The sequence below is a fragment of the Mobula hypostoma genome, chromosome 11 (assembly GCF_963921235.1).
Source record: "Mobula hypostoma chromosome 11, sMobHyp1.1, whole genome shotgun sequence".
Classification (NCBI taxonomy): Eukaryota; Metazoa; Chordata; class Chondrichthyes; order Myliobatiformes; family Myliobatidae; genus Mobula; species Mobula hypostoma.
Window position 1 is genome coordinate 116,609,864 of NC_086107.1, and position 16,996 is coordinate 116,626,859.

The 16,996-nt window shown below is 40.9% G+C and overlaps 1 protein-coding gene across 2 annotated transcripts in view; it reads left to right on the top strand.

Annotated features, from left to right (window-relative positions):
• The window catches only part of mvp (major vault protein), a 46,521-nt gene extending 40,128 nt beyond the window's left edge, over positions 1–6,393 (top strand). For both annotated transcript variants that reach the window (XM_063063064.1, XM_063063066.1), the window contains one exon: positions 6,191–6,393. In XM_063063064.1, coding sequence (XP_062919134.1) covers positions 6,191–6,325 — 135 coding nt within the window. In that variant the 3' untranslated portion in view covers positions 6,326–6,393. The remainder of the gene's footprint in view (positions 1–6,190) is intronic.
• Positions 6,394–16,996: the final 10,603 nt, after the last annotated feature.

Here is a 16,996-nt window from a genome sequence, read left to right on the forward strand (position 1 = left end):
TGTTGAATCATTGTGGATAGGCTAAGGAACTGCAAGGATAAAAAGTCCCTGATGGGAGTGGTATACAGACCCCAAAACAGTAATAAGAATGTGGTCCACAAATTACAATGGGAGATAGAAAATGTATGACAAAAGGGCAATGTTACGATAGTCGTAGGGGGTTTCAATAATCAGGTAAACTGGGAAAATCAGTTTGGTGCTGGACTCCCAGAGGGTGAATTTCTACAATACTTATGAGATGGCTTTTTAGCAGCTCGTGGTTCAGCAACCAAGGGAATCAGCTATTCTGGATTGGGTATTGTCCAGTGAACTGTATTTGATTAGAGACATAGAAATGCTACAGCACAATACAAGCGCTTCGGCCCACAAAGCTGTGCTGAATGTGTTCCTACCTTAGAAATTACTTAGGGTTACTCATAGCCCTCCATTTTTCTAAGCTCCATGTACCTGTCCAGGAGTCTCTTAAAAGACCCTTTTGTATCCTCCTTCACCTCTGTCGCCAGCAGCCCATTCCACGCACTCACCACTCTCTGCATAAAAAAAAACTTACCCCTGACATCCTCTGTTCCTTCTTCCAAGCACCTTAAAACTGTGCTGTCTCATGCTAGTTATTCCAGCCTGGGAAAAACCCTCTGACTATACACACGATCAATGCTTATCATCTTGTACACTTCTATCAGGTCAGCTCTCATCCTCTGCCGCTCCAAGAAGAAAAGGTCGAGTTCACTCAACCTGTCTTCAAAAGGCGTGCTCCCCAATCCAGGTAACATCCTTGTAAATCTCCTCTGCACCCTTTCTATAGTTTCCACATCCTTCTTGTTAGTGAGGTGACCAGAACTGAGCACAGTACTCCAAGTGGTGTCTGACCAGGGCCCTATGTAGCTGCAACATTACCTCTCGGCTCTTAAACTCAATCCCACGATTGATGAAGGCCAATGCACCGTATGCCTTCTTAACCACAGAGTCAACCCCAAGATCACTCTGATCCTCCACACTGCCAAGAGTCTAACCATTAATACTATATTCTGCCATCGTATTTGACCTACTAAAATGAACTACCTCACACTTATCTGGGTTGAACTCCATCTGCCACTTCTCAGCCCAGTTTTGCATCCTATCAAGGTCCCGCTGTAACCTCTGACAGCCGTCCACACTATCCACAACACCCCCAACCTTTGTGTCATCAGCAAATTTACCAACCCATCCCTGCAGTTCTTAGGTCCCAGAACGGATCCCTGAGGCACATCACTGGTCACTGACCTCCATGCAGAATATGTCCCGTCTACAACCACTCTTTGCCTTCTGTGGGCAAGCCAGTTTTGGATCCACAAAGCAATGTCCCCTTGGATCCCATCCCTCCTTATTTTCTCAATAAGCCTTGCATGGAGAACCTTGTCAAATGCCTTGCTGAAATCCATATACACTACATCTACTGCTCTACCTTCATCAATGTGTTCAGTCACATCCTCAAAAAATTCAATCAGGCTCGTAAGGCACGATCTGCCTTTGACAAAGCCATGCTGACTATTTCTAATCATATTATGCCTCTCTAAATGTTCATAAATCCTGCCTCTCAGGATCTTCTTCATCAACTTACCAACCACTAAAGTAAGACTCACTGGTCTATAATTTCCTGGGCCATCCATACTCCCTTTCTTGAATAATAGAACAACATCTGCAACCCTCCAGTATTCCAGAGCCTCTCCCATCCTCATTGATGATTCAAAGATCATCGTCAGAGACTCAGCAATCTCCCCCCTCACCTCCCACAATAGCCTAGGGAACATCTCGTCCAGTCCTGGAGACTTATCCAACTTGATGCTTTCCAAAAGCTCCAGCACATCCTCTTCCTTAATATCTACATGCTCAAGTTTTTCAGTCCGCTGTAAGTCATCCCTACAATCGCCAAGATCCTTTTCCATAGTGAATACTGAAGCAAAGTACTCATTAAGTACATTGCCATCTCCTCTGGTTCCAAACACACTTTTCTACTGTCACAGTTGATTGGTACTATTCTCTCATGTCTTCTCCTCTTGCTCTTCACGTACTTGCAGAATGCCTTGACGTTTTCCTTAATCCTGACCACCAAGGCATTCTCATGGCCCCTTCTGGCTCTCCTAATTTCTTTCTTAAGCTCCCTCCTGCTAGCCTTATAATCTTCTAGATCTCTATCAATACCTAGTTTTTTGAACCTTTTGTAAGCTCTTCTTTTCTTCTTGACTAGATTTACAACAGCCTTTGTACACCACTGTTCCTGTACCCTACCATCCTTTCTCTGTCTCATTGGAATGTACCTGTGCAGAACTCCATGCAAATATTCCCTGAACATTTGCCACATTTCTTCCGTACATTTCCCTGAGAACATCTGTTCCCAATTTATGCTTCCAAGTTCCTGCCTGATAGCCTCATATTTCCTCTTACTGTAATTAAACTCTTCCTTAACTTGTCTGTTCCTATCCCTCTCCAATGCTATGGTAAATGAGATAGAATTGTGATCACTCTCTCCAAAATTCTCTCCCACTGAGAGATCTGACATCTGACCAGGTTCATTTCCCAATACCAGATCAAATACAGCCTCTCCTCTTGTAGCTTATCTACATATTGTGTCAAGAAACCTTCTTGAACACACCTAACAAACTCCACCCCATCTAAACCTCTCACTCTAGGGACATGCCAATCGATATTTGGGAAATTAAAATCTCCCACCATGACAACCCTGTTATTATTACACCTTTCCAGAATATGTCTCCTTATCTGCTCCTTGATGTCCCTGTTACTATTGGGTGGTCTATAAAAATCACCCAATAGAGTTATTGACTCCTTCCTGTTCCTAACTTCCACCCACAGAGACTCCGTAGACAATTCCTTCATGTCTTCCTCCTTTTTTGCAGCCGTGACGCTCTCTGATCAACAGTGCCACGCCCCCACCTCTTTTGCCTCCTTCCCTGTCCTTTCTGAAACATCTAAATCCTGGCACTTGAAGTAACCATTCCTGCCCCTGAGCAATCCAAGTCTCTGTAATGGCCACATTATAGCTCCAGAGAGCTTAAGGTAAAAAAAAAAACCCTCAGGGGCAAGTGATCATAATATGATTAAATTTACCCTGACATTTGAGAAGGAGAAGCTAAAGTCAGATGTATCAGTATTACAGTGGAGTAAAGGGAATTACAGAGGATGAGAGAGGAGTTGGCCAGAATTTATTGGAAAAGAACACTGGCAGGGATGACAGCAGAGCAGCAATGACTAAAATACTTCTTCCTCTTTGGGATGAATATATCCTGTGCCTTTTAAGTTGCTTCTAGAAATTTCGAAGGAAAGATGACACAGCTGTGGCGACAAGAGAAACCTAAACCAACATAAAAGCCAAAGAGAGGGCATATAATGGAGCAAAAATTAGTGGGAAGTTAGAGGATTGGAATGCTTTTAAAAACCAACAGAAAACAACAAAAAGGTCGTTAAGAAGGTAAAGATGGAATATGAAAGTAAGTGAGCCAATAGTATTAAAGAGGATACCAAAAGTCGCTTCAGATTCATAAAGTGTATGAGAGGCAAGAATGGATGTCGGACCGCTGGAAAACTATGCTGGAGAGGTAGTAATGGGAGGCAACAAAATGGTAGATGGACTGAATAAGTATTTTGCATCAGTCTTCATTGTGGAAGACACTAGCAGTATGGTGGAAGTTCCAGGTGTCAGGGGTCATGAAGTGTGTGAAGTTACCATAACTAGAGAGAGAGTTCTTGGGAAACTGAAAGTTCTGAAGGTAGATAAGTCTCCTGGACCATATGGTCTACACCCCAGGGTTCTGAAAGAAGTGGCTGAAGAGATTGTGGAAGCATTAGTAATGATCTTTCAAGAATAACTAGATTCTGGAATGGTTCTGGAAGACTGGAATATTGCAAATGTCAATCTACTCTTCAAGAAGGGAGAGAGGCAGAAGAAAGGAAACTATAGGCCAGTTAGTCTGAACTCAGTGGTTGGGAAGATGTTGGAGTTGATTATTAAGGATGAGCTGTCAGGGTACTTGGAGGCACATGATAAAATAGGCCGTAATCAGTATGGTCTTCTCAAGGGAAAAACTTGCCTGACAAATCTGGTGGAATTCTTTGAAGAAGTACAAGTAGGATAGACAAAGGAGAATCAGTTGATGTTGTTTACTTGGAATTTCAGAAGGCCTTTGACAAGGTCCCACACGTGAGGCTGCTTAGCATGTTACGAGCCCATGGTATTAGAGGAAAGATTCTGGCATGGATAAAGCAGTTGCTGATTGGCAGGGGGCAGAGTTGGTGGCTACCAGTGACTAGTTGTGTTCCAAAGGGGTCTGTGTTGGGACCAATTCTTTTTATATTATATGTCAATGATTTGGATGATGGAATTGATGGCTTTGTTGTAAGGACTGCTGATGATATGAAGATAGGAGGAGAGGCAGATAGTTTTGAGGAAGTAGAGAGGCTACAGAAGGACTTAGATCAGGAGAATGGGCAGAAAAATACAGAAATACAGTGTGGAAGGCTCAAAGGGACTCTGAAGAATAGAGTAGATCTTATAGAACCATATAAAATTATGAAAGGGATAGATAAGATAGAGGCAGGAAAGTTGTTTCCACTGATAGGTGAGACTAGAACTAGGGGACATAGCCTCAAGATTCAGGGGAGTAGATTTAGGACGGTGATGAGGAGGAACTGCTTTTCTCAGAGAGTGGTGAATCTGTGGAATTCTCTGCCCAATGAAGCAGTGGAGGCTACCTCACTAAATATATTTAAGACGAGGTTTGATAGATTTTTGCATAGTAGGGGAATTAAGGGTTATGGGGAAAAGGCAGGTAGGAGGAGATGAGTCCATGGCCAGGGAGCCCTTGTGTAGGATTCTCTAAAGGTTAATTTACAGGTTGAGTCTGTGCTGAGGAAGGCAAGTGTAATGTTAGCATTCATTTCAAGAGGACTAGAATATAAAAGCAAGGATGTAATGTTGAGGCTTCATAAAGCTCTGGTGAGGCCCCACTTGGAGTATTGTGAGCAGTTTTGAGCCCCTTATCTCAGAAAGGATGTGCTGAAACTGGAGAGGGTGCAATGGAGGTTCATGAAAATGATTCCAGGATTGAATGGTTTATCATATGAAGTGCTTTTGATGGCTCTGGGCCCTTATTCCCTAGAATTCAGAAGAATGTGAGGTGATCTCATTGAAACTAATGGAATGGTTCGGCCTTGATGGAGTGGATGTGGAGAGGATGTTTCCTATAGTAGGAGAGTCTAAGACCAGAGGGCACAGAGGTGTCCTTTTAGAACAGAAATGAGGAGGAATTTTTTTAGCCAGAGAGTGGTGAATCTGTGGAATTCTTTGCCACAAGCAGCTGTGGAGGCCAAGTCTTCATGTATATTTAAGACAGAGGTTGTTGATAGATTCTTGATTGGTCAGGGCATGAAGGAATACAGGGAGAAGGCAAGAGATTGGGACTGAGAGGAAGATTGGATCAGCCATGAAATGGCGGAGCAGACTCAAGCAGCCGAATTGCCCAGTTCTGCTCCTGTATCTTATAGTCTTAGTGAGACAGGCAGGGACTGTGGGGAGAGACTGGCATGGATGGGGTAGTCTCTTCACTCTACAGTTCTATAAAACATCACTGACACAATGGCCTCTTGTGGGGAAAGCTAGAGTTGGAAGTGAGAAGTTGGGCGGGGGGGGTCACAGTTTAAAACGCGGGGCTGGCATATTTCAGACAAAATGTTGTGGGGAGGGGCTGTGGGGAAACAGTGTTTTTTTCCCTTTGGTAAGTGACGAGGATGTCGGGAAGGAAAAGGGCTTCTGGAGAAGAGAGGTGGAGGTGGTTGGGCAGGGAGTATGCTGGGGGGTGAGGCAGGGGATGTGGATGAGGTGGGAAGAGGTTGAGGGAGTGTGGGACAGGTTAGGGAGGGAGATGGGTAGAACGGTTGAAGGAACAAAGCAGGGCAGGTGAACAAGGGTGAGGGGAGTGTGGGAGAGGTTGAGGGGGGGTAGATGGGTAGATCAGTTGAGGGGACGAAGCAGGGAGGTGGTTGAGGTTGGAAGAAGTTGAGGGGGATGTGCAAGATGCTAATAGGGAAGGAGAGGAGTAGATGATGGGTTGAGGGTGGAATGGGAAAGTGCAGCAGCCACTGGAGGGGCCAGGCAACCTCCTCATCAGCCTCTGACGTGTAATCTTTATCCGCACTCCAGGTTAAGCTGCTGCAGGGACTGGGACTGAACTCGACCCTGATCACTGATGGCTCCACACCAGTCAACCTCTTCGCCACTGCCAAGGGCATGTTGGGACTGCCGCTGACCAGCGCAGGCAAGGCAGGAGCAGAGTGACCATGGAGAAGTGGAGGAAATGGGATTGTCTCTGTATAAATAAATGCCAGTTACAAATGAGAGATGAGTCTTTCATCACATGACACTCTGTTGTTTGGGGTTCCCCTCTTCTTAGACTGCACCAGGAGCCATGTGCGGTGTTCCCCTCCCGTTAAACCGAACCGGAAGCCGCATGCAGAGTCCCCCTTGTGTTAGAATGCACTGGGAGACCTGTGTATGTAAATCTGAAAGATACGGGCAGGGAGGAGGAGGAGGCTACAGAGGCAATGGAGGAGCACTTCTGTAAGGCAGCAGAGAGGGAATTGTGAACACAGGTTGAGGGATTTGGAGAGAGTAAGGGAATGGGATAGGAACCTCAAACAGTGTCACAGAGGGACAGACCCTTCAGTCTACCATGTCTCTCCTGCTGACACGATATCCATCATTTTTCATGTCCAACAACCTCTTAAACACCTCATCGTATCTGTCTCTACCACCACCCCTGACAGAAAATTCCAGACACCTACCACTTTGTGTGCAAAATAAACTTGCCCTGGATATCTCCTTCAAACTTCCTCCCCTCGCAGCTTAAATGCATGCTCTCTGGTATTAGACATTTCCACCTGCTCTCCACTGTTATCTGTGCCTCTCATAATCTTATAAACCTCTATCAGGAATCCCTTCATTCTCTGCCACTCCAGACAGCATCCTGGTGACCCTCTTCAAAGGCCCCTCACCCTTCCTGTAATGGGACAACCAGAGATTAATGTAATACTCCAGAATCGGCCTAACCAGAGTTCTAGAAAACAGCAACATAACATCCTGACTCTTGAACTCAATGCTTTGACTAACAATAGCAAGTACGCGTACGCCTTTTTTTATCTGCTCGGCCAATTTCAGGGAGTGGTGGACTTGACAGCAAGATTCCTCTGTACATCAACATTGTTAAGATTCCCGCCATTAACTTTGTCCTGTCTCTTTACATTTAACACCCCAAAGTGTAACCTCTCTCACTTGCCTAGATAAATTCCATTTGCCAATTCTCCGCCCGTGTCTGCCACTGATCTATATCCTGCTGTGTCCTTTCACAAACTTCTACACTGTCCCCAACTTCACCAATCCCTGTATCCATCCACCCATGTTTTCATCAGGCCATTTCTATCTCTCACAAACATCTGAGGTACCTGCTGGTTCCCTGTGGAACACCACTAGTCACAGACCTCCAAATAGAATAAGCCCCATTGATACTGTCCACTGTCTTCCTTGGACAAGCCAATTCTGAATCCAAACAGCTAATTCAATGTGCATCCCATACATCTTAACTTTCTGGATAAGCCTCCCATGAGAGGTCTTTGTCAAGTGGCTTTCTAATATACATGTAGGCTATATTCACTGCCCCATCCTCAAAAATCACCTTCACACCACCTCAAAAAAAAACTTAGGCAAGTTGCTTTGTACAAAGCCATGCTGACTGTCCAAAAACTGTTTATGCTTTTCCAAATGTGAATATTTTACAAACATTTATCTGGAAAACAGCCATCGATAGCCTGGTTTTTCAGCACTATGCCAGTTGTACACAGAGGAATCCCATTGGCTGAGATGAGATCCTGCAGATGCTGCAATGCTGGAGTAACACACACCACATGGTGGAGGAACTCAGCAGCTTAGGCAACATCCATGGAAGGACGTAATCGATGTTTTGGACTGACATCTGGGCAGGTTGGGAGTGTAGAAGAACAAGGGGTGACCTTACAGAGGAGTATAAACCTTGAGGGGCATAGACTGGGTGAATGTGCACAGTCTTTTCCCCAAGAATCAGAGGGCACAGGTTTAAACTGAGGTTTAATAGGGACCTGAGAGACAACTTTTTAACCCAGAGAGTGGTCTGTATATGGAAGAAGTAGGAATATTAACAACATTTAAAAGACACGAGAGGGTAAATGATTAGGAAAGGATTATAGGCTAAATGTGGTGAGATGGGACTCATTTAGATGGAAATCTGAGTTATATGTGAGACTCAGATAATCCAGGATTATCCCCATTTCCCTTGTGAAACAATGGAATAACATTAACTATTCGGTGATCCTCTGAGTTCTCACCTGCTGCTGAAGAAGGCCTGAAGATTTTGATCAAGACCCCAGCAATATCAGCTCTTGCCTCTCTCAATAACTAGGGCTGTATCCCGTTTGGTCTGGGGACTTATCCACCTCAGTGTTCTCCAAGAGATCAAACACCACATCTTTCTTAATCTCAAATGACCTAGCATATTAACACACTAGATACTGATTGCCCTTTATGTCCATCACCTTGGTAAGTACGGATGCAAAGTATTCTTGGAGGATACATCCAAACACATTTCCCTCCTTTATCTTTGAGTGGTCCTACCCTAGAATTTTGCACAGCATAGTAATGGCCCTTCAGCCCATGATGTGCTGACCTATTTAAACTCATTACTACTACTACGTTGACTCAGGCCTAGGAGGCCGGCGTTGGGCATGATGACGGACTCTTCACTTCTCCCTCTCCCTCATCAGTGTGTTCAGTTCATCTACATTAGCCGCGCTGCTGTCTTCTAGGAGCATGTTGACCATAGTCTTGGGATGGTGCCCAGGGTTCATTCTCCCGTGCTTGGACTCCCATATGATGACTAGGCTGACAGGTAGCTCAGGGTGGTGTAGACAGTGCCCCGCTAGTTGCAGTCTTCTCGCCTCAATTTTAGTGGTGAGCATTTGTAGGTCGTCATGGAGCTCGACATTCGACATGTGCTGTTGCCAACTCACGTAATGAGCCAGCTGGAGCATTCGTGTATAGCAGCCATCTAGAGACTTTCGCATAGTCTTGCTGAGTGTCCACGTCTCACATCAGTATGTGAGAATGGACTCTATGACTGCTACGAAGATCTTTTTAAGCCCTCTGGTCAGGTTCGATTTCCTTCATGTTGTTCATAGCCCTGCACGCCAGCGCCTTCCGTATCTTTATGTCCTTCTCCGAACTCATTCTTGACCCGAGGTACTTGAAGTCAAAGACTTTCTTAATAGTATCATTTTTTACGGTCTTGAGAGTATCTTTTTTGTAGTTGAACGACATGCACTCTGTCTTTTTAGCATTTAGGTGAAGTCCAACTTTATTGCACTCAATTTCCAGTTTTGTCAGTAGCTGCTGTGCTTCCTCCATCTGGTCAGAGAGCAGGATTATGTCATCTGCAAAATTGAGATCTGTGAGTGTAACCCACTCCACCATTAATCTTACCTTTTCATCCTGTAAAACTTTGTAGCTCTTTATTTTCCTTATATCCATGTTGCTGATTGAAATAGTGCTAGTCTGCATTGTGGACATGCTATGTTGCCATTGGAATATGTTGTGACACTTGCAGGCTGCCCCAGTACATCCTTGAGTTGTGCTGCCTGTTAATGTAAAAGACACTACACTGTATGTTTTGATGTACACGTGATAAATCAATGCATCTGAATCTGGTTGATGTATCTGCCTGTACCACTACCCTGGCAGAGCATCCCTCACACTTACCACATTCTGTGTTTAAAAAAAAATCCTATCTCTGACATCCTCCTAAACTTTCCTCCAACCAAGACCTCAGTGGTGGATCTCTCCGAAGATGATGACACAGCACAATGGCAGTGAAGGGTTGCCACTCACCATGCCGCTGATCCTGACCCTGATCTGTTAAGGACTGTGGGGCAGGTGCCCATGCGGATCCTGGATCAGCCTCCACAGCTACCTGAGGACCCACCGATAGATGACCCCTTTGGAGAACACCATATTTGACTCGAGTGATCACATAACTTGTACTACTTTCCTCCACCTTAAATGGACGTCCTCTGGTATTGGCTATTGCCACCTTAGGAAAAAGTTTTTTTCATTTTTAAATCTTTTTAATTAATTATTGATGATCAACAAAAAATACATTAATCAAGTCAACATGTCAATATGTACAATGAGAATTAAATTATCAAATGACTGATTAACAAAGCTAAACAATATATCAATAATAATAAGAAAAAATAAAATGCTAAAACTATTTTTTGGAAAAAAGAAAGAAGAAAAAAAGAACCCCTACTAACTAAAACAAACAAAAAACCCATTGGGAGCACAACCCCAGAGCTATACGCTGTACAAGCTTCCATAAAAGAAAAAAATCAATCTGCCAACTCAAATCCATTTAAACAAGAATCAGAAGGGGACCATCTTAATTAAATCAAATCAAATAATAGTAGCAGGCAAAAGAACCCCACCTTTTCTCAAAGTCAAATCAAGGATCAAAAGTTCGACTTCTGATTTTCTACAAACTAGGACGTAACATCACCTGAGAGAACCATTGTATCAAAGTGGGAGCAGAAGCATCTTTCCATTTCAACAAAATAGCCCTTCTGGCCAATAATGTGACAAATGCAATTACATGTTGGTCTGATATAGAAATATCATGAGTATATTGAGGGACTATACCGAACAAAACTGCCAATTTACTAGGTTGTAAATTAATTTTTAAAGCTTTAGAAATCGTAGAGAAAATAGATTTCCAAAACTGTTTCAATACAGAACACGACCAAAACATATGTATCAATGTAGCTGTCTCAGTTTTACATCTGTCACACTGACTATCAACATTAGGAAATATTTTAGACAGTGTCTCCTTTGTCAAATAATAACGATGTACAATTTTAAATTGAATTAAAGAGTGACTGGCTCAAATCGAAGATGAGTTAACCAACTTCAAAATACGCAACTAATCCTCTGTTATCAAGGTCATGTTAAACTCTCTTTCCCAATCTTGCTTAATCTTAAGTAAAGGATAATTGTACTGTTGTAATAGTAAATTATATATTTTCCTAATAAAACCTTTCACTAAAGGATTCATTTTTGAAGTACTGTCTAACAGGTCAGAATCTTGTATATATGGAAAATTACTTAAATATTCTTGTAAGAAATGTCTGACCTGAAGATATTGCAAGAAATGTGAGTATGAGAGAGAGTATTCAGTTACTAATTTCTCAAAAGACATCAATCCGCCTTCTTGGAACAGATCTTTGAAGGAATAGACTCCTTTATTCCTCCAAAGAAAAAAGGTAGGATCACTAAGTGAAAGTTTAAATAAATAATTTATATACATTAAACTAAGGAGGTTAATTTTTTGAGACTAAAAAAATTACGAAACTGATACCAAATTCATAATGACTGCTTAATCATAGGATATAAATTTAGATTAGAAATTTTGGCTAGTTGTACAGGTAAAAAAGCTCCCAATAACGAAGTTAGGTAAAATTGTTTCACAGCTTTTAATTCCAAATCAACCCAAGGTGGTTATTCATTTTTATCAATCCAATATAACCATGAACACACATAACGTATATTAACAGCCCAATAATACATTCTTAAATTTGGCAGAGCAAGACCTCCATCCTTTTTTAATTTTTGTAAATGATATTTCCCAATTCTTGGTCTTTTATTATTCCAAACAACAGATGAAATAATAGAATCAGCCTGATCAAAAAAACTTAGTTTAAAAAAAAAGGATTATTTTGAAATGCATATAAAAATTTTGGTAAAATCATCATTTTAACTGCATGAATTCGGCCAGCTAACGAAAGTGTAAGTGAATTCCATCTACAAAATAATTGCTTTGTAAAATCCACTAAAGGGAACCAATTTAGCTCTATAAAGGTCTATAATTTTTAGTGATGATAATACCTAAATATTTAAGACTCTGTAACTTTAAAAGGAATGTCATTATATACAAAAGCAGAATCATTTAGAGGAAATAATTCACTTTTATGAAGGTTTAGTTTATATCCTGAAAACTTTACAAATTCATTTAATAGTTTCAATAAACTAGGAATGGATTCTTCAGGATTCGAAACATAAACTAAGAGATCATCAGCATAAAGGGAGATCTTATGAATAGTCCCATTTATGGAAATTCCTTTAATATCTTTAACTTCACGAGGTGCAATAGACAAAGGTTCCAGCACCAAATTAAATAACAAAGGACTTAACGGACATCCTTGTCTCGTACCCTGCGAAAGTCAGAAAAAAGGAGATCTGCAATTATTAGCAATAACAGTGGCAATAGGGATTTTATATATCATTCTAATCCACATATTAAAATTAGTACCAAAGCTGAATTTCTCTAAAATGTTAAATAAGTATTTCCATTCAACTGTATGAAATGTCTTTTCAGCATCTAGAGAAACAACACATTGGAGAGTCTTAGACAGGGATGAATATATAACATTCAACAGTCTCCGAGTATTAGAGAAGGAATAATGGCCTTTTATAAAACCTGTTTGGTCCTGAGAAATAATTTTAGCTAGAATGTTCTCCAGTCGATTAGCCATTATTTTTGAAAGAATTTTAGCATCACATTTAATAAGGAAATAGGTCTATATGAAGCACAATCAGTAGGGTCTTTATCTTTCTTAAGAATTAAAGAAATAGAAGCTTCATAAAATGTGGAAGGTAACTCTCCTACCAAAAAAGAATCTTTAAGCGTTTCCAACATATATGGAGAAAGCAATTTTTCGAATTTTTTATAAAATCCTACAGAAAAACCATCCAATCCAGGAGCTTTCTGAAAGAATAGCTTTCTGAATTTCTTTTTCAGTAATAGGAGTATCAAGAGTTCATTGATCTTCAACAGATATTCTAGGAAAATCAATCTTTTGTAAAAAAGCACTCATTTTAGAAGGATCAGCTGGAAACTGAGATTTATAAAGTTCACTGTAAAAGTCTTGAAAAATTTTATTAATAATCTTCCTAATTACAAGCTAAACTACTGTCTCCCTTATGAATTTTTAAAATTTGTCTTTTAGCTCTAGCTGCCTTTAATTGGGATGCTAATAGCTTATTATTTTTATCTCCAAACACATAAAATTGACTTTTCAATTTAGGCAAATTTCTTTCAATAGGATAAGTTAATAGTAAATTATAATGTGATTGAAGTTCAGCCCGTTGTTTAAATAAAGATTAGGAAATTAGGAGAGACTGCATAAATATATCCAAGTCTTTAATTTGTTTTGAAATCTTATCTAACTCTATTTTTGTCTGTTTCTTAAACTTAGCTAAATAGGAGATTATCTGACCTCGCAAATATGCTTTAAATGTATCCCATATAATCAATTTCGACACATTTCCCATATTGTTGAAAAGAAAAAAATTATCTCAGTCTCAATAAATTTGACAAAGTCCGAACTTTGTAATAAATTTTCAGGAAAACGCCAAGGCAAGTTTGCAATACTGACATCATTCAATTCAAAAGCTAAGCTTAAAGGTGCATGATCCGAAACAACGATAGCATCATATTCACATTTCTGGACTTTGGACAACAATCAGAAATCAGCTATAAAATAATCGATTCTTGAATACTTTTTATGAACATGTGAATAAAAGGAATAATCTCTGTCATTAGGATGTAGATGTCTCCAGATTTCAATCAAACCATAATCAATTAAAAAAGAGTTAATAAGTGATGCTGAACAATTCGGAAGTCGCTGATTGGTTGAACTCTTGTCAATCAAAGGATTTAGACAACAGTTAAAATCACCACCCATTAACAACATATATTAATTTAAATCTGGCAATAAACCAAATATGTTTTTTAAAAAAGAAGGATCATCTACATTAGGTCCATACAGATTAACCAGGACAATTTTTCTATGACAAATTGTTCCTTTGACAATTAAAAATCTATCATTAGTATAGAAACATAGAAAATAGGTGCAGGAGTAGGCCATTCGGCCCTTCGAGCCTGCACTGCCATTCAGTACGATCATGGCTGATCATCCAACTCAGAACCCTGTACCTGCCTTCTCTCCATACCCCCTGATCCCTTTAGCCACAAGGGCCATATCTAACTATCTGACACAATGTCTTCTTGGATAAATAAAATATTAGATTTGATAAAAATAGATACTCCCTTCATTTTATTTTGACAAGTGGCATGATATTGAAGGCCCTTCCACATTTTAAAATATCTATTTTGATCATCCGTTCTGATATGTGTTTCTTGAGCAAAAATTATATCAGGCTATAATCGATTAATAATTTTAAAAGTCTTCTTTCGCTTATAGGGTGATTCCAGCCACGTACGTTCCAACTAATAACGTTTATCTGTTTAACTACCATAAGTTTTTTTCACACATAAATACACGCATACCAATGCGGGCTAATCAAAAATGGCAGTGATAAGTATAACCATATAGAAAACATGCATGCTCCAGGACTCTGTAATGGGAAAAAATACAAGAAAAAAAACTGAAAAAAATGAAATTCATCCTACAATGAAACCTATAGTTTGAAACTACCCTCCCACCATCCCAAGAGCTAGAAATCCAGCAAAGAGAAGGAACAGGCCAGAATGCGTCCCCATAGAAAAAGAAAAAAGAAAGAGAACTCTGCGAGCTGCTCAATTGAAACAATGATTTTAAATGTTTTTCTTAATTACCCCCCCCTTTACAAAAACACACGGCCCTAAAATAGGAAAGCCCTGCAGAGGGAAAATAAGATGTTTATGCTTAATCATTAAAAATAAACTGGGGAATGCAAAAACAATCTCCAAAGACGTCAAAACAATACAATTAAACCTAAACAAAGAGAAAAATGTCTATGTAATCTCTAACGATGAAAAATCGGTGCCATTATCCCTTTGACTTACTGCCCAATTAAAAAAAACTGTTTTTAGAAGAAAAACTGAGACTAATTATCTATTTACTAAGCATTCCTCACTATATATATGAAAAAGTCTTTATAAACTATCAAAACTACCACTTAATTAATGAAGAAAAGCAAGAATAAAAACAAATAATCAAACCAGTTAACAATCTGTCCGCTGTGTTAATTCACTCAGTATACCAAACAGATTTCGGAAAAGTCATTCATCAGTCAAATCAAGAAGTTCACATCTTCTTTAAATGGCTCATTGATCAAAGGACATCTTCAATATATCAGAAATCTTCAAAGCTTGTTCTCTTTCAGAAAATTATTCAGCAGATCTAATACCATTCAAACCTCGGCCACCTCCAAAATAAAATTAACATAGTCCAACTCCCTTGTCCATTCGTCCCCCCCATCCCTCCCCACTGATCAACTCCCTTGTCCATTCATCCCCCCCATCCCTCCCCACTGATCAACTCCCTTGTCCATTCATCCCCCCCATCCCTCCCCACTGATCAACTCCCTTGTCCATTCGTCCCCCCCATCCCTCCCCACTGATCTCCCTCCTGGCACTTATCCTTGTAAGCGGAACAAGTGCTACACATGCCCTTACACTTCCTCCCTTACCACCATTCAGGGCCCCAAACAGTCCTTCCAGGTGAGGCAACACTTCACCTGTGAGTCGTCTGGGGTGATATACTGCATCCGGTGCTCCCGATGTGGCCTTTTATATATTGGCGAGACCCGACGCAGACTGGGAGACCGCTTTGCTGAACATCTATGGTCTGTCTGCCAGAGAAAGCAGGATCTCCCAGTGGCCACACATTTTAATTCCACATCCCATTCCCATTCTGACATGTCTACCCACGGCCTCCTCTACTGTAAAGATGAAGCTACACTCAGGTTGGAGGAACAACACCTTATATTCCGTCTGGGTAGCCTCCAACCTGATGGCATGAACATCGACTTCTCTAACTTCCGCTAATGCCCCACCTCCCCCTCGTACCCCATCTGTTACTTATTTTTATACACACATTCTTTCTCTCTCTCTCCTTTTTCTCCCTCTGTCCCTCTGAATACACCTCTTGCCCATCCTCTGGGTTCCCCTCCCCTTGACTTTCTTCCCAGACCTCCTGTCCCATGATCCTCTCGTATCCCCTTTTGCCAATCACCTGTCCAGCTCTTGGCTCCATCCCTCCCCCTCCTGTCTTCTCCTATCATTTTGGATCTCCCCCTCCAACTTTCAAATCCCTTACTCACTCTTCCTTCAGTTAGTCCTGACGAAGGGTCTCGGCCTGAAACGTCGACTGCACTTCTTCCTAGAGATGCTGCCTGGCCTGCTGCATTCACCAGCAACTTTTATGTGTGTTGCTTGAATTTCCAGCATCTGCAGAATTCCTGTTGTTAACATAGTCCAATGCTGCTTTGGGATCCAAAAAAACACGTGGAGTTGAATCTTTAGGAAATAATTTTAATCGGGCTGGATAGTGACGTGATGGGAATAATCCCTTATCATGGGCTATTTTCATGGCTGGAACGAATTTGAACTGCTGTTCCATAACTTCCCGTGGATAGTCTTCATAAAAACGAATCTTGGAACCCTTGAATTTAAAAGTTCTGTGTTTCCTTGCATATTTTATGATTTGATCTTTAACTTTGAAACGAAGAAAACTGACCAAAACTGACCTTGGTTTATCTGGATCTTGAGATTTCGAAGTGAAAATTCTATGCACTCTTTCATATTGGGAGGCTGAGGTAGAATATCCGGAAACAGAGATTGAAACAAAATAGCAAAATAGTCCAATAACTCCCCACTCTCAGATCCTTCCTTCAGTCCAACAATTCGAATGTTAATCCGATGAGACCTTGCTTCCAGATCGATAATCTTGCGTTGAGACTGTTCCAAGCAGGCTGAAATATCCGCTATCTGACGCTTTGACTCTTTATGCTCAGAATTCAAGGAAATAATATTTTCCTCAACAAACTGAAAACTGTCGAAACGACTTCATCTCAGAAATGTTATTATCT